At 35.6% G+C, this 23,513-nt stretch overlaps 1 protein-coding gene across 5 annotated transcripts in view; it reads right to left on the bottom strand.

Annotated features, from left to right (window-relative positions):
* The window catches only part of PSMD14 (proteasome 26S subunit, non-ATPase 14), a 60,158-nt gene that overhangs the window by 1,458 nt on the left and 35,187 nt on the right, over positions 1–23,513 (bottom strand). For all 5 annotated transcript variants that reach the window (XM_043525120.1, XM_043525122.1, XM_007056649.4 and 2 more), the window contains 4 exons: positions 10,893–11,000; positions 7,237–7,311; positions 3,413–3,538; positions 1,924–1,986 (listed from right to left, as the gene is read on the bottom strand). In XM_043525120.1, the coding sequence (XP_043381055.1) occupies positions 1,924–1,986; positions 3,413–3,538; positions 7,237–7,311; positions 10,893–11,000 (372 nt within the window). The remainder of the gene's footprint in view (positions 1–1,923; positions 1,987–3,412; positions 3,539–7,236; positions 7,312–10,892; positions 11,001–23,513) is intronic.

Here is a 23,513-nt window from a genome sequence, read left to right as displayed (position 1 = left end):
TACACTTGTGAGTGGTCTCAGTGGCTTCAAGAATATTACATAGTGTTTAACTCTTGCTGAGTTCCCAGACTTCAAGGGAATTACTTAGTGTATAAAGTTAAGCATGTTCTCAAGTCTCCGCAGAATTGGAGCTTAAGTCTGTACAGTGCTTTGAAAATATTAAATACTACATAAGTGCTAAGTATTATTAAATTACCTACATAAAATGGATCCATGTCATGTATTCACACAAGTTCACTCTCAGTGGTAAAGCTAAGCACATACATACACTTTTGCAGCATTGGGGCCTAACTAAATTATCCTCACGTTATACCATAAAGAGCACATTTGCTCAATCTATTATGTCATTTGGTTGTACAGAGCCCACTATACAGATATTAAAATAGTGGAGACAAATTTAAAAAAAAGAAAGAAAGCATGTGCACACAGTAAAGGATCAATTTAAAAATATTTATTGATCCTATTCCACATACAAAATAGTTCTGATGGCCACAGATGTCACAAGGCTAAGCTGCTCTTTTGTATAATCCATTTACAAAGTCCTGTAGTTCTTTAAGATTTCTCCATTCAAACTAAGGACCTTTCCGAACAGAGGACAAGTATTCACATCAGCAGCTGTGTGTCTACAGAACTTGGTGTATAAATGACAGAGGAAAAAAAAACCTGAAAATAAAACTAAAACTATTTCATTTAATGATTTTACAAGATACCTTTGACAGTTTCTTTTAGAAAAAAAGTTGGATGTGTGAGGAAAAAAATCTGATTTTTTACTCTGTATTAACTTAAAAAAATCTGCACCAGCTTTTAAAGAATTGTTTAGATTGTAGATTACACCTGGGTTCAGGCTCACAAGAAGGGATATTTACTACTGTTATAGATCTTTGAAAAAGATGGTTCTTCCTATATATTTATTTTTGATTGTTTCCTGCTACAGATTTGAATGCTACAAAAGTGTACGACTCGAAGAAAATTACAGATAAGTTATAACATCAGTTTGTTGGAAGTTGACACAAAAATATTCCATAATCCTCTGAAATACAGTTCAGGTTCTACTACAGCCGGCCATATGAATAAATCCTGCCTCTCCTTTAAGGGAAAATAGTTTGGAGGTTTTTTAAAGCTATCCGTTGTTCCTGTTGCCCCCCGAGTCCTACTGAACTCTGAGAACAATATGTTTTCTTAATTTTAATCTTTTTCCATTTCAGCACATTTCTTTCTTTGGCTTTTGGGCTAAAATAAAACATATCACTAATTTAATATTTGTCAAGTCCTCAGTCAGAAGATTACATCCTGCCATGACAGAAGGATGGACTTCATTTAATAGCCTCCCCTCCGCCCCCCAAATCTTAATTATGGTCCTAAACTGTTTTTCTCATGGAGCAGAAGGGAACACGAAGGTGTTTAGTGTACTTATGTGTGTATTGGCATCAAGCATCAATGTATCTGAATAGTGGGTGAACTTACTCCCCTTCTACTGGCTCTTCAGCCACAGTGTAATGCACCAGACTGACTGACTGACTGGCCTCTTTAAAAAAAAACATAGTATAACTTCTTCAGAATGCAATAGTGTATTTAGTTTTTTTGTTTGTTTCTTTTTAAAAAGAAGAAAGATGCAGAAATTACAGGATATTCCTCAGTGGATTAGAACAATTTATCCACAATATACCTTTAAACTTCATTATAAAAATGTTGTGGCAGACCCTTGCTACTAAAGGACAATTTTGTAACCACTTTGCAGATTACCTAAAGTCAGAGGCCTAAATAATATTCTCCATTAGGTGTAAATTCAATTCCTGTAGGAAATTCAGGACAGCCAGACTACAGCACAGAAATCACCTACAATGCATGTGACTAAAATAATATTAAAATATATTTTTTAAAAAATCAGGTTATTTCACCTCACAATAATTCATTACACCTCACCTGCTTGCCAACATTTTTTATTGCCAGCTGTTCAGGTGTCATCTTATCTTCTTCTTCCACAGCCTGTGAAAAATACAAAAAAGGTCGGTGTTTCAGATTTTGTTTACTTTTTTCTAGAGCCACAAGATTATAAAAATATAATTTCTTCTTAAAAATCAAAAGGACAGCAGTGTTTCAGAAGCCTGTATTAAGTCCAAAGGAAAGGCACTTCAATTGCTCAGCAAAGGTGGCACAAATTTGTTAAAATGTCAGTGCAAAAGATTAAGGGGAGGATTCATGAACAGCTTTACTGTCAGATATTTTAGATTTACTCAAACTATATTAAAGAAAAATACACTTAGAACTTATAAAATGTTACACAAGGGTGGAATTTTGCACCTAATAATCACATCAACAGCTAGATAAAACAGGTTAAAAATATAATGTTCAAAGTACAGCATTAACCTTGTTGTTTCTAACAAAGGGAAGTTTGATTTTTTACTATGCATTTTTGTATTCTAGTTTAAGTAACTTCTATGTATTTCTTTAAATAGGTTTTTTTGTATGTAAAGTTTCCTGTTTATTTATGTTTAATGTTAAAATGTCTGATTTGGAGGGTTTATGTCCTTGACCAACTATTAAATAAAATATTCACGTTTAATATTTTGGGACTTCCAATAAGCAAGTTTTTTAAAAATAGACTTTTTAAAACAGTATGTTTAATACATACAGTACATTTTCCTAGTAAGTATCTACACAAGTAGAGCAAGTCTCAATCTTTCTTTTATTTAGGAATGTCATTATTACAGGTTATGAATAAGTGTGGGCCTGATACTTTTTATGCCAATGTAATGGAGTGAAGAATCAGGCTGTATATATTTAAAAAAAGAGAGTTCCAAATACACACTATAATAGAAGTATATATTTTTTTAAATCTTTGATCTAGTAGTCTTTGATGGCAGCAATGAAATGAGAAATCAAATTAAATCCAAAATATTCTGAATTAAGGTGCAACTACAGGATTTCAAGACCCATCCACTTCAAAGAGTTAAATACAATCAATGGGACAGATTACACACATCCTTAAAGCTACATATGTTTAGGTGCTTTGCTAAACTGGGGCTAAACTCAGATGCCCACAGCATTCAGTACGAACAATGGTTAATCTTTAGTTGGTTAGCAATCAGGAACTCAATGCTCACAAAGCTTTGGTCTACAAATTATAGCCAGAGTTATACCTTATTTGCCAAATCCATTGAAGTTACTCTACTCAATGTATATATCATACAAAACATGAACATTCCCATACTACCCCCAAAAGAGAGTGTTAAAATATTAGTGATCACTGAAGCCTCAAAAGTTATTCGCTTGCAATTATTCAGTGTTCTAGTTAGTGTTTATTTTCTAGGACATTACTATAAGCATATACAAAGAGATCTGTAATCAACTTCTTATCCAATGAAATTTGCTACAGTCAGTTATTTCATAAGTTATTGTTGGACGTGAATACCTTGTTATAATTCTTAGCTAACTCCAGCATCTCTTTCACTACTGTTTCATTGAGTTTGCAATGTTCACTATAGTCCTGAAGTGTCAAACCTTCCATCCAACTCTTCTTATGCAAATTTAGCAACATCTGCAAAATAAAGTCATACAGTTTAACATCTACATCAGAACATAAGTTTCCAGCTCTATAAAGGTCCACTTGATACAGAAAGTTAATTTATTAAATCTACACCTCTACAAGTACATAAATTAATTCAATAAGATTAGAAATGTTCCAAAAGCATTTTTGATCTTGAACAGTTTGAATATGGTAAGTGTACACAGGAGCAGCTTTTAGCTGGTGTTTATACTCAAAATCGCTGGATTCTGTAGCATTCTGGTGCAGCAGACTGGGAATTTTGCAGCAGTTCTTTTAAAATGAAAATCTTTTAAAATGAAATATGAAAATTAATAATACACAATCAGTGCAGTAGCTCATCTTATTTAATTTTTATAATAATCTATTTTACACTGTCCCAGATTTTCAGTTTGTTGTAGATTTTGATATTGACAATGCATAACTGCATTATAGAAGTTGTCAGGAGAAAGGAGGCTGTTTTAACAGCTAGGTAGGGGACATATGAAGCTTTTGGCCTCTAGACACACTCAGGAGGAAGTTTGGTGTTGTGGACTAAGCACATTAGCTACTTATTCTGCACTCATGATCCCTGTATTGGAGGACAGTAGACTGTTGTAGTTGAGATGGACTTTACTAGTAACCAAACCAAGTCCTGAGTATGTCTTTTATAAAACAAATTGCCCCAAAAAATGAATGACAGGAACACATGGACTTTTTGCATTTTACCACATCTTAGCATATCTCCATGTAGCTGTCTTCCTAGGTTTCAAGATAACTTGTTGCACCTTAAAAAGAGCATTCAGGTTCCACATCTAATAAGATGCCAAGATCCATGTTGTAAGATTAAGAGAGTTTGGGTCTGGTTTTGAGTCAATGCCCAGAAGATCCGGGCATTTAAACTGATAAGCCTAAGTAGGTGCTCTGAAAATTATCTGAGGCTTGTTTTACTTTTCTGAAAACCTGATGGAGCAGAGGAATTGGAGAAAAGGCATTCCACTATGCAAAGACTGCCTTTATTGGGGAGCCACTGCCCATCACAAATCAGTACAGGAAGTATCTGGTGTTCTAAGCAAATAGATCCATTTTGTCCCCACTTCTTCAATATGAGGTTTACTGCTGAAGTCTTGAAGGCCCCTTATTTTAACTTTAATGCCTGAAATTCATATCTGCAAAGGAGTTGCTTTTCCATGTCAGGTGGACGTGGAAAGAAATGATGAGTCATGAATCATTCCCACAGAACCCTCACTTTGGAGGGCAGCTAAAGGAAAGAGACTCATCCCTACAATGATTGAGGTCTTTGGTTGTAATGTCTGTCAGGATTTGTACTATTAAGTCCTTAGTGACCGGAAAGTTTTTCATAGTTGCTAAACTACTCTGAAAACTATTGCTTTGCTGTGAAGTCTAGATTAACCAGGCTTCCACAGATCTTAAACTCTGAGATTGTGTAGATGCACTCCCCAACCCAGGCTTTCAGTACAAAGGGAGATGGTTTGATAAGAGACAAAAGTGGACATTACAGACAACCATATGCAGGATTTTGGAATGAGTGGCTATCTTTATCAGAGACCTGTGAAGAATAGTTAAAGCACTAAGAATGATTATTTACTTGCTCAGACAAGTTCAGGTATGCTTGCAGGTTTTCCTGCTTTGAGCAGGGGGTTGGACTAGATGACCTCCTGAGGTCCCTTCCAACCCTGATATTCTATGATTCTATGACAGTTTCTAGTATATAACTGATACTTAGTCAAGGTTGCAGAGGTCTCATTCTCAGCCAACCAAACAGTCATTTATGTACAGGAAGCCCTTAGATCAAAGATATTTGAACTTTAGGAACAGTTTGATCATGTTACATGGTTGTATTGTAAAGTTTTTTGAATGTCCATAAACATGTCACAAGGCTAAAAAGATAATCACCCCTAAAGAATCTAGAATTGCTTTTCTGAAAGTATGCCTTTGCATCAGGATGAAGATAGATTAGACTACCCAAAAGGGAGAGACCTATTGTGGGAATCTGGTTCTGTTGGACCTGTCATCCAAATACAGGTAAACAAACACATTGAGCCGTTGAAAGTGTGATTCTGCTATGAAAAGGGACGTTAGCCCAGATCCACAAAGGTACTTATGTGCTTAAGTCCCAGTTTTAGGCATCACTGCAATCCACAAAACCTCCACTAGGCCGCCACCTAATCCTATAGGCAGCTATACTCACTCCATGGTGCCTAAATTTCTCTCTCTTGGCATGTGCACTGCTGTCTCACTCTAGGTGTCTGGATGCCTATCTCCCACCTATGCCGCAGTGCAACCCACGAACGGGGGAAAGATAGGCAGAGGAGACCCTCTCTTCCCCACAGGGCCTGTTCCAGTTGGTGTGCTCAGATGCTCCTTCCAGAGCAGGTGCCATTCAAAATCAGAGGCTACTGGATGAGGTGGTAGTGCCCACTTTATGCCCTTTATCCCAGTGGTTAAAGCACTCTTCGAGGGTGTGTGAAACTCAGGCTCAACTCATCTGCCTGAAGGGAAGAAAAGACTTGAACAAGAGTCTCCCAGCTCTCACGAGAGTGCTCTAACCAGTGAGCTATGGGATAGTCTGAGGTGGGGCTCCTTTACTCTCTCCTGTTGAATCTGTTCCACTTTGGATAAATACTTAGTCACCAGATGAAGAGAGAGAGCGCAAGCGAGAGACAGACACACACACACACACACTATGACTCACTGGGAGGAGGGAGACTCAGAGTCTAGTCACCCTATTGAAAGATTAATTATTTATACACACTGGAATGGCTTCAACAGAAGAGAGTGAGGGGCCCCCACTTCAGAATATTCCATAGCTCAGTGGTTAGAGCACTCTCCAGAGAGGTGGGAGGCTCCTGTGCAAATGCTTTCTTCCTCTCGGGAAGAGGGGGAAAGCGGGGGAGGAGGGGAGAGGGAAGGGCGATAGAACCCATCTCCCCCATATCCCAGGTGACTGGGCTAAAAGGTATAATGAGGATACCACCTCCACTTTCTTCTGTTTTTTGTGGAATGATGTAGGTGCCTAACTTATTCTTGCATGAAAACTACTTAGGTGCCTAAGCCACCTCCTTCCAGGAGATGAGTTCCTGGCTGTGGATAGCTAGCAGAGATAGGTGCCTCCCGGCAACCTGGATTTTGGCTCTTATCTCCATCAAAGCGGCAGGGCTTAGAACACACCCCTTTCATCAGCGTCTCACACTGGCTAGCTTAGGTGGCTCCTCACATAGCATGCTGGCTTTTGTGGCCTGCATTCTCAGGCACCTCTCTCACCCCATTCATTGTATAAAGAGTCTAGGTGCTAACTCAGGCTCTGTGGACTGCACTGTTGTTCCTGTGATTTTCTAGGTACCTACTTCCCTTTGAGGTTCTGGGCCTATGTGAATTAGCAGCCTCTATCTCAACAGATACACTTCCTGATCTGCATGTTTTATCATTCTTTAATGATAAAAAACTACTTTTTATTTCTACTCGCCAAAGAGTCACTATTTGAGCTGGAGTCTGTTTTGACTCATGCATTATCAGCAGAACCAACTGTAGTTCCAATTGTAGAGTCAAAGTCTGGCTTTAGTTAAACCCAATCAACTCTAATGAAGACAATGAGCATGTACAGATGTAAATGAGGCAGGAATCTGGCCTTGAGAATCTTGACTACTTTTGATTATGAATAAGCCAGGTAGAACTCAACTTGAATTTCTTACCTTCTGTTCTAGTTCATTCTTCCTATAGTTGATGGTAATGGAGTAATAATGTCTGTTCAGTCCATGAATTAGAGCCTATAAAAGTTTATGGAAAAATATTTACACTGAAGTTACTATCATAGATATGAAAAATATTAGTAAGAAAGTGACTATCTAAAGCACTCAACTTGAAATAGTTTTGAAAAAATGTTATAGGTAGTGTCAACCACTATACCTGCTCCTAACAATCTTATTTTCCTATTTTTAAAAAATGTTGCTTTCTCTTCCGTTTCCACATGAAAGGTTCATACAAACAAGGAAACAGTACAACTATTTGTAAACTGCAGACAAATTCGGTAAACAAAACAAATTAATTATTTGCTCTCCAATCTCTTGTTTATGGTAAACTTAAGTCTTACTTAAAACAGGAGGTAAACGTATTTCAGACATAGGTGTGATTTTTATGTTGACACTATCACTTACAAATCTAAAACATGTGGCAAAGGTTTTAATTTTTAATCTTTAATAATTTGAGCTGTATAGCTGTGGTTACAGCTGAAACAGTAATTTACATTTCAGGTGCTGGTTAGACAGGATGTTTACAGAATAGACCTTTAGCATTAAGACTGTTTTAAATTTTCAACATTAAATGCAATATCATCTTGCCAGTTACTGGCATGACCTTTATGGATGCAACATTTTTACATTAGCACCTCACCAACCATAAGAGGTTTACAAGAAACATATTAGGTTATATGAAACCTTTATATGTATGCTCCATATCTTGCTGCTTTGTTGTAGTATCAAAACAATAATGGGCACACTTTTGAAATGTACATCTTAAGGTATGGCTTGGATTAAGATGCAGTTTCTAGAAATAATCTGTGTATGAACATAAATCCTTGTCAGTTGTTTTGTCCTCGCAATGTAAAAAAGATGTGAAAAATTATACCATGCAACATTTAAGAAGTAGAGAAATATTTGATATTCCAAATTATATTTTGATCATTTCACCTATTTATTGATGTCTATTCCTTAACGCTATCCATGGCTAGCGCTTCTTCCACAAAATGCAAGTACAGCTTTTCATTCTAGTGCTTCAAAATCCTACCGCAATTAAAATTTAATAGATATCAAAGTTGAAAATAGATTTTTTGCATGTATTTGTATGCTATAGAAAGAAATACTTAAACAGTTACATTTTTCATGAACTGACTGTATGTTAACTAGAGTTTGTTAACTGCTGATTGTCAAAGATACACATTTAGCTTTATTGTAGTCAACAGAATCTCAGAAACAAACACTTGCCTATTTATTGTTATAGTAATTTCAGCCTTAAATTATTGAAAAAGTTCTGTAGTTTCTTTTGACATTCTCGCTCTCCCCTCCCCACCCCCAACTGAAAATCTGTACCCTCTTGTTTTAACTTAACTGTAGATAAGGGGAGACTTTTAAGAGCTCCTAAGGGATTTAGGAGTACAAGTCCTAAATAGACTGACTATCTCCCCTGCAATCATTGCCCTTCTAACGGCAACAGTTAATTCAACTTAGGTGTTAGCTGAGCAAAAGTGCAAACACTTAAAAAAAATCCTGCTCTACTACTCCTCCCAACTATCTTGAAACTGTACTAATAATCACTGCAACAGGTTAATTGGAAACCGCTAAAATGTACACCTATTTGCACTCTATATTTTAAAGACATTGTTCCTCAAGTGTTTTGTTTCACTGAAAGATTAGTGTGTGTCGTGCAATACTTAAGTCCCGTAATATTAAAGTCTTTAATAAGCTTGCCTTATGCTTCACAAAATGACTTTGATAAAATATGGGGGTGGGGACATGTGAAATCCTAATCCCACTGAAGTCAATGGGAGTTTTGCCATCAACTTCAATGAGGTCAGCATTTCACTCAGGGACATGTGCGTATCTACATTTGTTCTCTGTGGAAAGAATAAGTCTTAAGAACTTGTATATGTATACACTTAATTTCAAACTGCAATATTTTAATGTAATAATAAAATATGTAACTGGTCATTGCTGACTTGCAATTAGTGAAAAAAACTTATGTCTGAAATATGCCATGCTACAACGACAATGATCTTCGACTGTGAGATATTACTTAACCTTTTGCAAAAAATAATGAAGCAGTATGATACTATGGGGGTTTACAAGAGAGGTCATTACATACAGCCTAAAAAAGCCCAGTAATATATTCTCTTGAAACAGGCAAGCATGGGCTTGTCTGTATCCAATCAAAAACATTAGTAGGTTATTTCATACTCATTATACTTCGCAGTTTTCACAGACTCAAAAATCAAAAACAAAACACTTCAACCTTTTAAAACTAACTATTTTACTAGTATGAATATTTTTGCTCATTTTTCTTTATAAAAAAGTGTTTTAGTGCATAAAATAATAAAAGCTACCAATGTGTTGAAGGTGGAAGTTTAACGATGGCTAGCTGGCATCTCCCCAAAGATAGCAATCTGATAAAAGTTGAAGCATCTAATTTCAGTTCTACTGTGGCTACTATACTGTCTTTCAGTAGGCCGTATTTAGCAACCTACATTAGTATTACTGTTCATGTAAATAATCTTCAGAGAAGAAATTAGGCTTCCTGGTCGCAAGTATTCATGCCTTTTACAATACATTTAAAAATAAAATACATTTTTCTTCATGGGGGGAAAAACTGAGGAAAAAAAAAAAGTCAAGGCACAAGAATATGGATAAGGCATTAATCACTCAGGAGGATACTCTTGTTTTAGAACAGAAGAAGCTTTCTGCAATGAAGGTTTGGCTTCACTGAAGACGAGAGTATTGGCCTTAATAGTCAACACCAGAAACCAAATAGAGTAAATATTCAAAAGAGAAATTCAATGTTATAAACTTTATACATTCTTACAAAGATATATAAAAACAATACACTCAAGTAAAGAGGATTATGCTTGAAATTGTCAATTATACATTCAAATGATCTATTCCATTTTCCCCCTTTCTCCCCCCCACACTTCATCAAATTACAAGGTCATCAATGTAATAACCAGAGTTGGAGAAGGAATATTTGTTTAGGACACATTAAAAAGTTGAATATATATATTAAAAAAAAATGTAGCAGTAAAGCAAGTGGAAAGAGACCATAATGATTAATGGGTAGGGCATTTTTCAATGGTTGCTTGAAGAGTAATTTATTCTTTTATCACATATAATTGGGATGCTTACAGTAGATAATAAAACACCATTTACTCATCCTGGCTATAGGAAAGCTCAAGCATATGTTAACAGGAGCAGTTTTAAAACTGTCATACTGAAAAAGGATACCATTTGCCCTCTCTTGTATCACTGATCTGATAAAGCTAAAAAAGCTAGAGTATTGTCCTCCCAAATTCAGACAAAAGATTTATTTTAAGTTTTTCATTTTATAAATCTGTACTAAATCTTGACAGTATCTACTTAAATTCTGTGTTTACATCTGACGAATTTAGAGCTCAGTCCTACACTCATAAATTAGGAGTAGACCTATTCAAATATCAAGTTAATTTTATATGCACATTAAAATACTGCAATGAGGGATAACATACAAATTATAGCTGTAACATTTTAAGATACTTGTCACATCACTGTGATTAAACACCACTCAATACAAAACAGAGTTTATCATCATCATCAAATACTGAGTTTACCTGGATAGATGGCTTGTTTAAGTGACCCAGATTTGAAGTTGTTTGTCTTGGTTCATGTCCCAAGACCATCATATTAGCATTGATCAATCTGAAGGCATCAATAACAACCTGTAAAAACAAGACGTCAAGTCAATTCTTTTTAGAAAATGCAAGCAATGGTGCCAAGCAACAGTGGACAAGGCATGATCAACTCTCATCTGTTTTTGGCCTTTTTCCAGAAAATCTTTTAATTATAATATTAATAAAAAAGAACCTCCTGCTGACTGTGCCATCAGCACACAATTCTTTACTTTGTATTGTAAGGTGACACCAAAACTACATTTTTCATGGAACTATTAAGTTTTATGTACTTTTTATTTTACAACATTGAAAAGATCACTAGATATACATACTATAAACTTCATAGGTATGTATGTTTGTCACCTAAATCTTATCTAATCAAAATGAATGACAGAGAGAGACGAAAACTGAAAGTGAGCACAAGCTAAGGGACTGTGTCTAAAGCCCAGTCCTGTCACATCAATTACACCACCACAATACTTGAAATGACAACAAAATTATAGCCAGCAAGGAACTTGCCCCATGTATTCCCTTCTAGTCAGATGCTTTTTGCTTCTTGTGACTAAGAAAGGGTCTATAAACTGTCTGATGGATTAAAAAGTCCTTGTCAGTGTCATGCTCAGGAGTAAGAAATAGAGTAAAAGACGACCAAGGTCATTTATGATTTAAGGAATATGGAAGGTAGTATATCCAGTTATTTCATTACAAATGGGGGAAGAAAAAAAAAGTAGAGCTTCCATCTAGCCTATTTCTATGCTTTGCTGTAATTGTTCAAGAAACCTTTGCAAATAAATATTTAGTGGTTTCATATAATAAAAATAATCACCTAACCTGCTGCTAGGTGAGGTGAGATATAACTTAGAACACATCACAGCCATGCAGCACAAAAACTATCCTTGTCACCTCCAACTATCATTATAGATTCATAACTACAAACGAAGATTTTGATTTATTTAGCCCTTAATCCTACAACCAGACCTCGCACCTATGCAGAGCCTCACTGAAGTCAATGGGGTGCCACACTGATGTAGGCATCTGCCCTGCATGGTTTTGATTGAAGTGTTGGAGCCTTATTTTTTAAAGATTCTAATTTTGTCATGTTCTTAAAACTATGAAGCATAAATCCAGTTTAAGAGCTTACATTAAAATGTCCGAGAAATTTCCACCGCAGTTGTATTGTAATCTGTATTTCACACAATACCACATGGCACCAAGACACCAAGGTCTAATATACTGAGAAGCTAAATATCCCCTTGTTTTATAATAGCTTATTCCAGGTAAGCAAGAACACAAGAATTGTCCATATTTTAAAAGTTAAAGAAAAAATATTTTAAGTGCTTCTCACCAACTCAGGACTTCCCTTCTAGTTAAACAAATTAGGATACTACCCATAAACCTACTTAAGTGGGAATGTAATGCAATTATGATATCATGTTAAAGGGCACAGAGAGGTAACAAATGAACTGGCAGAGATTAATATGGAAATTTTAAAATGTAATAATTTACAGTATTTTAAACTGAAGGCAGCCTAATAACGAGCTCACATACTGTACATGTCAAAGAAGCTGCTTAAGTCACATCAAGCAAAACACAGCAATGGTTGATATAAGTATCAAAGACAGATAATGATATACAAAGTAGTGGAAGATATTTGTACCGCTAGAAGGACCATATTTTTTTCCACCTGTGCATGTGTGTTGACTGCATGGTCCATATCCAAATTAGGAAGAGTCCATGTCTACTGCTAAATGCGTACAGCACCAAGCACAGCAATGATGTTCAGTAAATAAGCAGTTATAAGTAGATTGGAAGTTATAAACTTCTTTTAAAGATTAAATTTCCCACATGGTCTGCAGTTGTAAATTAGTGACTTATACAATCCTGGACTCTCAACTGACTGGCCAGATCCTTCTCCAACTTGTCTTTTAAAGTTGCCTTCAGCAAATATGTCATGGTTCTTCACTTATTAGCATTTCAGTGACCCAATTTATGCCAGATAGCATGGTGACAGATAACAAGAATTTATAAGGTAAAGACAAAAACCCCTAACATTCTCCCCTTCCCTGTGACACACACACACACACACCCCTCCCCTTCCTTCTCTCAATTAAATAGATTAACTGGTTTAACACAGAGAGAATTATTATAGCATATGGAATTTTAATCTTGCTAAAGAAAAGTTTAATTCCTTTAATGATTTTTTAAAACATTAAACTTCATTCACCTATAAGACATAAACCATTCTCTAAAAGAGTTCCAACATATTACTTTTTCGTCCTTGTAATACAAAAAGATCAATTATATTTTTAATGTTCTCATCAGATTTTACTTTAACTCAGACAGTTTTAAGACTCGTGTTTGTATATATAAAAGTATATCTTATCAGTTTTCCAACTCCTGAAATTCCATTTTAACCAGATGTCCTAATTTAGAAACATCTGCAAATGCCCAACTATAGTAAGTAAGGAGTACAAATAAAGCAAAGCAAAGCAAAGCAAAGGGGGGATGGGGGTGGGAAGAAGACACATACTGTAGTCCTCCAGAGACTTCTAGATAGGAAAATCAAGCAAATAAAAATTTACTCTGAGGAGCAAGATACATAAGCTTGGCAGGATACCATAACTTAGTGCTTCATCATAATTTAACTTCCTAATGGCTACACTTCTCAACTGCAGTTTAAATGACTGCTCCACTAGAAACCATGGAACTTATCCAAAAATGCAATGGCATTTTTGTCTAATAATTTGTTCCAACATTGGATTCCATGTTTACTTTTCAAGGTACATTTTTGAAAGGAAAACTAAAACTCCTAACATATTAGGCATTGCAACACCGCGTTGATAGTAAATCAAATATTTTAACTACTGTTCACAATGTCATATTTGGATAACTTTCATAGCAAAATATATTAGACAACTAGCTGCTGAAATATTTAAGAACTCTACTCAATATGAGTTAAAGTTTGCAGTCCTTACTCATGCAAGTAATTCCCATCACTTCAATGGCACTACTCACATTAATAAGGATTACAGGCTCTCTGTGTGCAACTCTGGAGAAACAAAACACAAATATTTGCTAAAACTGTTAGCATCCTACTTGTTCAAACTCCAATGTGAAATCCTAAACTCACAATACTTATATGTTCAAAAAACAAGGGTAACTAATCTAGACAGAATACAGAAAGTATGAATTGAATGACATTTTTCTTGTTAGTAGCATTATGACAACCAATAAAAACTAAATACTTTAGCTACACCAAGATTAAAGGAATTCATTGCCATCACTATAGCAACTGTCTTAAGGAAACCAACATGCTCAACAACCTGCAATCTAAATTTAGATCTAGTACGCAATAAAAGCATAAATACAGCAATATACCCTACATTTACATTTCTGTGAAATCTTCTAATTGCTTTTTGCACAGTGAGAACAAATCGGTTCCTCCTTTAGAGCATCATATCAAAATAAATAGACTCATTAATGTCCAGTGCACTAATGAGCAATGGGTGAACTAGGTGTTAATTATGCCACAGTAAGATTCAAGGAAAAAGCCCTTGTGAGCACTTGGAGGTGTGCAGAAGCTAAAGTCTTTTTTCTGTGTTTATTTTGAAGTACAGCATGACGCAATCAAATGACAGCAACATGGTCACCTCATATTTAACAATGGAACTTTAGAGAGACTGTACTCCAAGTAGAGAACCTCCCAGGATTAATTAAAGCAGAGGAAAAATCCATTTTTCAGAGTTACTTAAAGAATTTAAGGGATTTACAGTAGTTCCAAATTTATAGTTTTCATTGTACTTATTACCTCACTACAGCATGCACTGTATTAACAAAAATAGTAACAGCTTTGCATGAGGCTTTTAGACTACCTCTCTGAAAGCCCAACTCAAGCCTATGGTAGTAGGATGTTTTCCAGATTATGATGGTAGCAGTTATAAATATGCTTTTCCACACTGCAACTCTTTCACTATCCTGACCATTTAATTTCTTCTGGTACAAAGTGTCTCAAGACTTTTCAGAGGTCACTTCAACATAGACAGCTTATAACAAAACCATTAGCAGTTTGGCTAGTTTAAGAAAACCTCTTACTTTCCTTTTTTTGTTTATTATCACTGCATGAATCTGCGGCATATGATAGTTTATAATTTCTCAGGCTTGTTAAATTCATGTTAAAGGTCTGTTTTCTTGTTGAATAAATTTTGTTCATATAATGCTGCCTATTTCATACACTAAGTCTTTAATAGCACCTTTGGTCTATGCACAACTCACAGATCAAAACAGAGGACTAAAATAGGGGTTGATGATGCTATTTACATGTGTGATTCCTGCTGTCTTCTTGTTAGTAGCTTTAATATAATAGAAGACCCTGTCTGTTTTGTAATTAACACATCTTTACTGGAGAGATATTTGGAAGTGATTGCTGTGAATATACTGGTTAGTAAAATAAACACAATCACACACCACTTTCTGTTATCAGACAAATTTGTGAATTGTACACATTATACTCCAGATCAACAAACTGTGATATAACAGCCAAGTAGAAAAGACATTTATATAACCCTTTATTTTTCTGAAAATATGTATTCAATCTGACCTTGCAAATATAATTAGCTTGTGGGATGTGTGGATTTCAGTACCATGGATGCTTTACTAATTGCAACTCTTGGAAATAGATACTAAATATTTGGAAGCTGCCAATACAAAATAAAAACTGTATCTTTTTGTACATCTGTCTTAGCTACAAGAACCATAATAATCTGAAAAACAATAAAGATGGCATACTTTTTTGCAAGCATGTCGCTGGGTCAATGACCCACAATAGTTTGAGTAATACATTTTGCATAGTCAAAATTCAAATAATCTCCAAACTCAATGTCGTCTGTAATTTTTTGGCTATATGTATGTAGCTATGCTTAATATGATCCAATATGTTATTCACTTTTTTCATGCTTTTATCCTGTGCCTGGCCAATGAGAGCAAATTTTTGATAATGTTAGTTCAAAAAAATCTGTTGTTTTTTTTAAACTTTACTTTTGTACACTTATTTGAAAAGAAACTTTAAAAACTAGATTGATTAAGATGTTTGATGTTTAATACAAGGACTTTGTAAATTAAAGTACTATATAGTCACATAACTGAACATTTTTTAAAGAAAGACATTTTGTATTGCTAATGACAATGAATCTAGTTTATGCAGTGGGGCCCATTTGAGCACAGCTTTGGGGGGTTGGTTTTTGGGGTGGAATTTTTAGTCAAAAGTTCTATATAAAATATTTTAAAGAATGACATATTTCAATTCTCCAAGTTTTTGCAATAGCAAATCTAGAAACTCATTTTACGAAAGCATACCTGTATTTTGCATGCCATTCCACACACAGTGACAAACTGCAGACAGAGATAAATTATCCTTGTTATTCAAACTTAAACTTTCCTGACATCAATATTTGTGCAGGAAAAAAAAAAAAAAAATCTATGCAATATGAAAGCTATCTTTAAAAATGCATTGTTACCCTGAAATTCAAGAATCTTGTTATTGTTTGTGGACAAACCTACCAGCGCATAAGAAAAAACTGCAAAAGATATAATGTGGCTATGCCAGGTGTGGAAAAAGAAGTAATGTCCCATCTAAAATATCTTTTATCACCTGCAACTGACCTGTTATCAACTGCTTAGTTTGTTTCTAGATTCTTTAAATATTAAATTGAACATGTGACCTTAGAAGTGCAGCTAAGGTTTATGACCATTTCGTTATTTATGCTGCCATGCACTGTTAGACAACCACAAGTGAAGAACATCTTCTGTCCCTTGTAAGCCCACAGCATAAAAAATTCAGAGAAATCTTACTTTTTATGCCATTTCCAATGAAAAGCACTAAGAACTGAAACTGACTCATGCCAAATTCATATAGCTGAATTGCTGTGATTGTGAGTTTGAAGTTTGCAACATGGAAATTATTTATAAAATGTCAATTTTATCTCTGGAAAAGAGATTCCTAGGAGTATGTGCATTTTCTTTCTTTATCCTTGGAGAATTGCTTACTGTGGTCAAATCTGCTGCACAACTTGAATATCCATATTGGGAGGGGGAGACAACTACGGTATAATACATTTATCCTGACAAGTGAGGGCATGCATCCATAACTCACAAGTAGCAAAGCCACAAGTTTTAAAGCTATATGCCTTAATGAAGATAAATGGACTATTCCACATTCACCATGGTAAAAGGTATTTAAACATTTAATACTTTTCAATGAAAAGTATACTTGGAACTTTTTTGTTTCAGGAAAAGGAATGAACTGAAATAACCTATAAAAACAGTTTACTAAGCAAGCATTTATCACCTGATTTAGAGCACAGCATATCCAAAAAAAAAATCAGAACACTGACACTCACATTAACAATGAAGTCTGTAAATGCAAGTTTTTGGATTTGTAATATTCTATTCAGAAACTACGTTATTTGTGCAAAATACACGATGCACTAACATGAACAAAAATGTTGAGAATGTATAGTTATAAAATTTTTGCTCGCTTTACAATGAAACAGGAAGGAAAAATAGTGATGAAGTTGGAACAATAATATAATTTGTACTTTGTCTAATATTTTGAAAATTTTATTCTGAACGGAAGTACAAATATTAACACAGATACCTACATCATAATTAAATATGCAGGATCTACTATTACAAAAATGTGATGTTTAAAAAAAGGTCATTCTCTAATAATTCAACAGTTATCAGCTTCCTGCTTTTCTTACAAATCAAAACCAAGACAAATTCCCATTTCTCTGTTCTGTAAGTCAGAGTTCAAGGCTGAAATTTTGCTTAGCTCAGATTAGGATGCCTCAGCCTTTCACCTGTAGGTCACTGCAGTGAATCCGTGTTTCACTCAGTAGTGATTGAGTTGCTACCATCTGACAGATCTTTGTTGGTTATTTGGCTATCTGTAAAATAAACTGGTGATCCCATTCTAACTCATCAGAAAACACTATCACAACTGGCATTCTTGCTGACAATTTCACTGGGCTTGGTCAATGATTGATCAGGCATGCAGAATGAACTACTCTGACCTCCAGGGACATCACTCTAGATCAGAGTTGAAGTACACTGGTGTGACACTGTTGGGGAAGCCGGTACCAGGAGTAAATAAATGACTTTAGTTTCAAGTTCTCACAATCTGGCCATTTATGGATCTAAAAAAAAAAAAAAATCACAATAACAGAGCAGCCAAAGTCTTGTGCTCTGTTCATTCTTGTGATTATTTACTACAGGATTTAAAATAGTAAAGATCACCTAATAAGCAATGCAAAGGTAACTCAAGAAATACCAAGCTTTTTCTTTGGTTGGTTTATTTCTCAACCATTCAATTTTTCTCTCTTCAGTCTCTGCAGCTATAATACATACAAGACCAAAAATACTCAAGATCCCTGCAAATTCTTTTCTTTTCAAAGGGACTATTAGGTCAATAACCTTGCACCCAGGCACCTCCTTTTCAGTCTGTGTGGTGATGCTTAAAAAAAATGGCTTAGGCCCACTCAATGTGGCATTTTAAAGTAATTTTTACTGAAGATATAATGGGTCTGACAATACAATATCAACAGAATTAATACATGATCATTGACAATGCATGATAACACTTCAGTGGAAAGGTCAACAATATTTATACTCCTATCGTGCCCAAAATGTGTTAGGCACCGTACAAACATATTGAAAGGCATAATCCCTGTGCTACTACTTGTAATAGTTTATACCAAAGTTATACCTTGTAAGGACTCCTTAATACTTGAGTGGTATAAATTAAAATTTCTAAACAGCAATGTTAGTAAGTCAAACGTTAATAATGAATATTGCATCAGGAAAAAGTAGTCTTGTCACAAAAACGATCAATAGCATGTATTTTTACAAAGCAAAACAGAAGAGTAATTTACTGTGAAGTGGTATCAGCAAAATAATTCACAACAAATAGCCACAGAACTAGTATTACAGCCAAGTTGCTAGTGTTAATGTGTTTGGGTCTTGATTTTACTTGGTTGGTTACTTTTTTAAACTTTGGAGGGCCATGGGCAGAGCGGGAAAAAAAAACAACAGACTGCTAGATTAATACTTCCAAATTATGTTTTTAATGGCCCATAAGGGGAAAGAGAACATAACATGGATGTATTCTTAATTCTTATTCTTCTCTAAATGCACACATATAGACTACCAAAAACTTATCAGATGACTCCAGACTACTTACCAAAAACCAAAATAAAAAACACAACACCAAAAAACTCCAAGAGGTGATTTTAAAGGGCCAATCTCAATTTCCAGTTTCAGGTACTATACCTGTCCCTCCACCAATTCTAATTTTACAGTCATATTATTCTGACTTCTTAAAAATATTCTCTCTTCCATTGCTGTGTGGACACTCCAAACAAACAAAGGGGAAAGACACTGAATATACATAGGAAATGCTAATCCTTACATAAAATAGTGAGGAGCCCATTGAAAACCCTAAGACAGATAGCTATGGCTAAAAGGATGTAGTCTTTCAGGAAACTAACAAAAACTGAGCCTTTAAACTCAGTTGAAGGAAACTATGTTGGAACGGTCTTCAGTGCCCTTATTTTATGTAAGGCATAATTGATAATCATTTGACTCCATTAGAGCACTGGATAATTTTCCCAAGTCAGTAAGACTTTATATCGGGGTGGCCAACCTGTGGCTCCGGAGCTGCATGCCACTCTTCAGAGGTTAATATGTGGCTCCTTACCTAGGCACTGATTCCGGGGCTGGAACTATAGATGCCAACTTTCCAATGTGCTGGGGGGTGCTCACTTGTCAACCCCCTGCTCTGCCCCAAGCCCTGTCCCCACTCCGCCCCTTCCCCGAGCCTTGCATGCCCTCAGCTGGTTGCAGTGGGTGGGGGGGTGGGAGGAGTAGGCGCTGATTGGTGGGGGCTGTCGGAAGGCACTGCGGGCTGGGGAGTGGATGTAGGGCTGCTGACATATTATTGTTACTCTTTGGCAATGTACATTGGTAAATTCTGGCTAGTTCTCAGGCTCAGGTTGGCCACCCCTGCTCTATATGGCTATGGAAGATTTAGACACTGAGCTGTTGATTTGCAGCAGAAAGGATTGTCTTGGAAAGCAGTCCAGCTTTCTTTCTTCTTGTTTGGGAAAGTATGTGTTAAGGAAGTCTAGTCTTAACATATGAAGTTTGAAAAAAGCAAAATAAAGTTATGCTATTCAATGTGCACTGTTCAGTGCTGAGAACTAAACAAAGGAAGACAGTCCTGTCCTCCAAAGATCTTAACATCTAAGTCAGAAACAGGCAAAATAATATAGTTCAGATACATAACAGACAGGTTCAAATCAAGACCTAGAATATATATATAAAAATATATATGGCAGAATCAGAGTTCTAGGACTTGATGCAAGAAATTTGTTTTTTAGGAGAGATCTCCATTAAGAAAGGGAGGTCATTTGGCACACACGCAGATGAAGTTGTGGTTAAAGAGATGACATACCATTAGTTTCTGTGTAGTGTTTTATTTCATTTAGTTCAAACTAACCATGACCATTCTTGAAAAGATTAAATCTCATTTATGCAGGATAAAGCAAGCCAACAAAACTCTAAGGGACACAGTTTAATCCAATGTTTTCTATGATAGCTACAGTATGCTTTATCATTCTAAACTGAAACCTGAATAAGCAAACCAATGACAGAGGGAAATATTATGCTTATGATGATCTTGTGGTTAACGCTCTGCATTAAAACTGAGGATATCCGGGTTCAATTTCCATCTCTGCCACAGACCTCCACTGGCAAGTCACTTACATTCTGTGCCTCAGTTTCTCATCTGGCAAATGAAAATGTTTTCTTTCTCCCAACCTTTATGTATTGAGATTGAAGGATATTCAGGGCAGGAACCATGCCTTTTTCCAGAACCTAGCATAATGGGGTCCTGGTTGAAACTTCTAGGTGCTACTGTAAAATAAATAATAGTGCATCTCTTAACTCTACTTTGAAAAGAATATGTACCTGGCCTGTTTCATAGCTAATTCGTATAGATTATCCCTTTTCTAAGAAAAGAATCCAAAAAACATGAAAGGACTATGCAATTTAGAGTTCATTAGAAACAAACTGGTTGGATGAAGAGCTTTTTGAAAATGGCAAGCTACCCAACATCCTGGGCACAACTTCTGAGGCATCTAAAACATTCTATTTTTGTATCAATCCAAAAACCAGATTTTTTCCCCCGGGCTCTCTTTAATGAGCAATAAACAACAAAATTGCAGTATCTTTCAAGTTCTCATGAATTATCTCAGGTAAATGACAGAAGCACAAGATACTTTATAATATTTGGTTTACCTGACAAGATGCCCAATAGTTTTGTATAATACATGCAGTTTATTTACAAAAGAAGTTTCCTCTCAAAGAAAAGTTGATCCCTTCTAAAAATGCAGATTGCTCTTCTGTTACAAATTATAGGTATTTTCTGTCAGTCATTTTGACAGTGTCGTTACTACAAGGACTACTATAATGGAATGGACATTTAAACCACTGTTTTCAGAGAGATTTTTATATGTACCCCTGTTTAATATATGAATAATACAAAAAAACGTATTTTGATTTGAGAAACAGATTTCTCACATCAAATATACACCTAATAACAGAAATACTTGGTAAAATACCCTGGAATAATGTCTTAAAGTATCAATCACAGAAAACCAGTAAAGTGCCTTTGGAAAAAACCCCCCCTAGAACTGTTTTCAGTGGTGCCATGGCTTTTAGGTTGTAATTTAAAAATACACTGCAAGGACTACCTATTTACCAGACTTTGGGAGAAGGAGGGACCTGATAAAGACTGATGTTTGGGGTGGGGGTGGAGAGGGAAAGAGGAATTGATTATGTTGGATTTATTGTAGTTATTTTTTGGTTTAGGGATGAGGAACAGCTGCTGATTTTGTAGTTTTTAAAAAAAAATCTGACAATTTTTGGCAAACACATAGTGAGCTCCGGAGAGACTTAAAAATGTTAGACATTGAAACAAAAATGTCAATATTTAGCAATTCTACAGAGCTTTTAATGCACGTATTACAGAATGTTCTACAAAGGTGGTTAATCACTGTTACCCCATTTTACAGATTGGGAAACTGGGGCAAAGAGAGGTTAAGTGACAGGTATACAGTCACATAAGCAGATCAGTGGCAACATTAGGAATAAACCTGCATGAGGTCACTTCTCCCACATCCTATTCTGGTGCCTATGTGGACTAAAATGAATTTATTTTCAAATGAATTCAACCCCAGAAATTAATGTAATACTTTCCAAACTCTGGAAACAGTAATCAGCCAACTTTAACCAGCTAACTCAAGCTTCACTCTTGTGCTTTATGTTATGATAAACCTGCTGGGAATTATTGTTTTATAGACAAGATACCATTAGACAATACATTAGAATTGCTGGTACATAGTTACGGAGAAAAGTTGTGATAAACATTTAACGATATAGGTTTAAAGTAATGAAAATCCCACCACTTTATGAAAGATATGAATAAGTTGGAGAAGCAAGAGGATAGCAACAAAAATGATAGGAGGTTTAAAAAAATGTGACCCATAAGAAAAAGTTGTAAGAATTGGCCACGGTTAATCTAAGGAAGAGAAGGCTGAGGATTCAAATACGTAAAATGTTGCTGTAAAGAAAACAGTGATCAATGGTTTTCCATGTCCAAAGGTAGGACAAGAAGTAATCTTCTTAGTTTAGAGCAAAGGAGATTAGGTTAAATATTAGGGGGAAACGGTCTAAATACAGGGATATTTAAAGCACTGGAGCATGTTGCCTAAGGAGGTTGCAGAATCCCTGTTACGGGAGATTTTTAAGAACTAGTTAGACAAACACATGTCTGGGATGGTCTGGATATACTTAATCCTGCCTGAGCATGGGGAGATTGATTAGATGACCTCTGAGGTTCCAAGCCTTACATTTCTATTATTCTATGTTTTCAAACAGCACCTTTAAAACATACCCTAAAAGTTAAATTTCAATTTAAGCCATGTCTACACTAAAAACTTCTGCTAGGTAGCTGTGTTGGTCAAGGGTATGAGGAGGAATGATCTGTGATCACAGTATGATCACAGCAAAATGGTGGGTTCAGTTGATTTCTATAGGCCAAATATCTTTTTAATATGAGCAGCACTGCAAACTCCAACTGTTTAAAAAATCATGAGATAGGTCCCCCCCACCCCCAAATTATGCGACTGGTTTAAATTAATAATGTGAAGAGTTATTTTTATGTGCCTTCTGGTTTTGCTCCTTTAAAGCACACTCTGGTCATGTTTTCAAGCTTTTTGCCACAACCATGAGGAAAAGAACCTTTTTTTTTTTTAAATGAAGGCTGAGACTTTTATTTAATCATTTGACTTCAGGAGATGGAGCTTTGAGATAAACAATATTGCAAGACTTGCAGTATAAATCACAAGATTTGGTAACAATGACCTAACTGCATGTTGTGCAGTGGGGATTCTTGTCTGGCTTGTAGGAAAAGGTGTCTCCCCTTCAGAGGCGAAATACCCCAAG

The sequence above is a fragment of the Chelonia mydas genome, chromosome 11, assembly GCF_015237465.2.
Source record: "Chelonia mydas isolate rCheMyd1 chromosome 11, rCheMyd1.pri.v2, whole genome shotgun sequence".
In the NCBI taxonomy this organism is placed as follows: Eukaryota; Metazoa; Chordata; order Testudines; family Cheloniidae; genus Chelonia; species Chelonia mydas.
The sequence above is the reverse complement of the archived record's forward strand: the minus strand, read 5'-3'. Positions and strand labels throughout refer to the sequence as shown.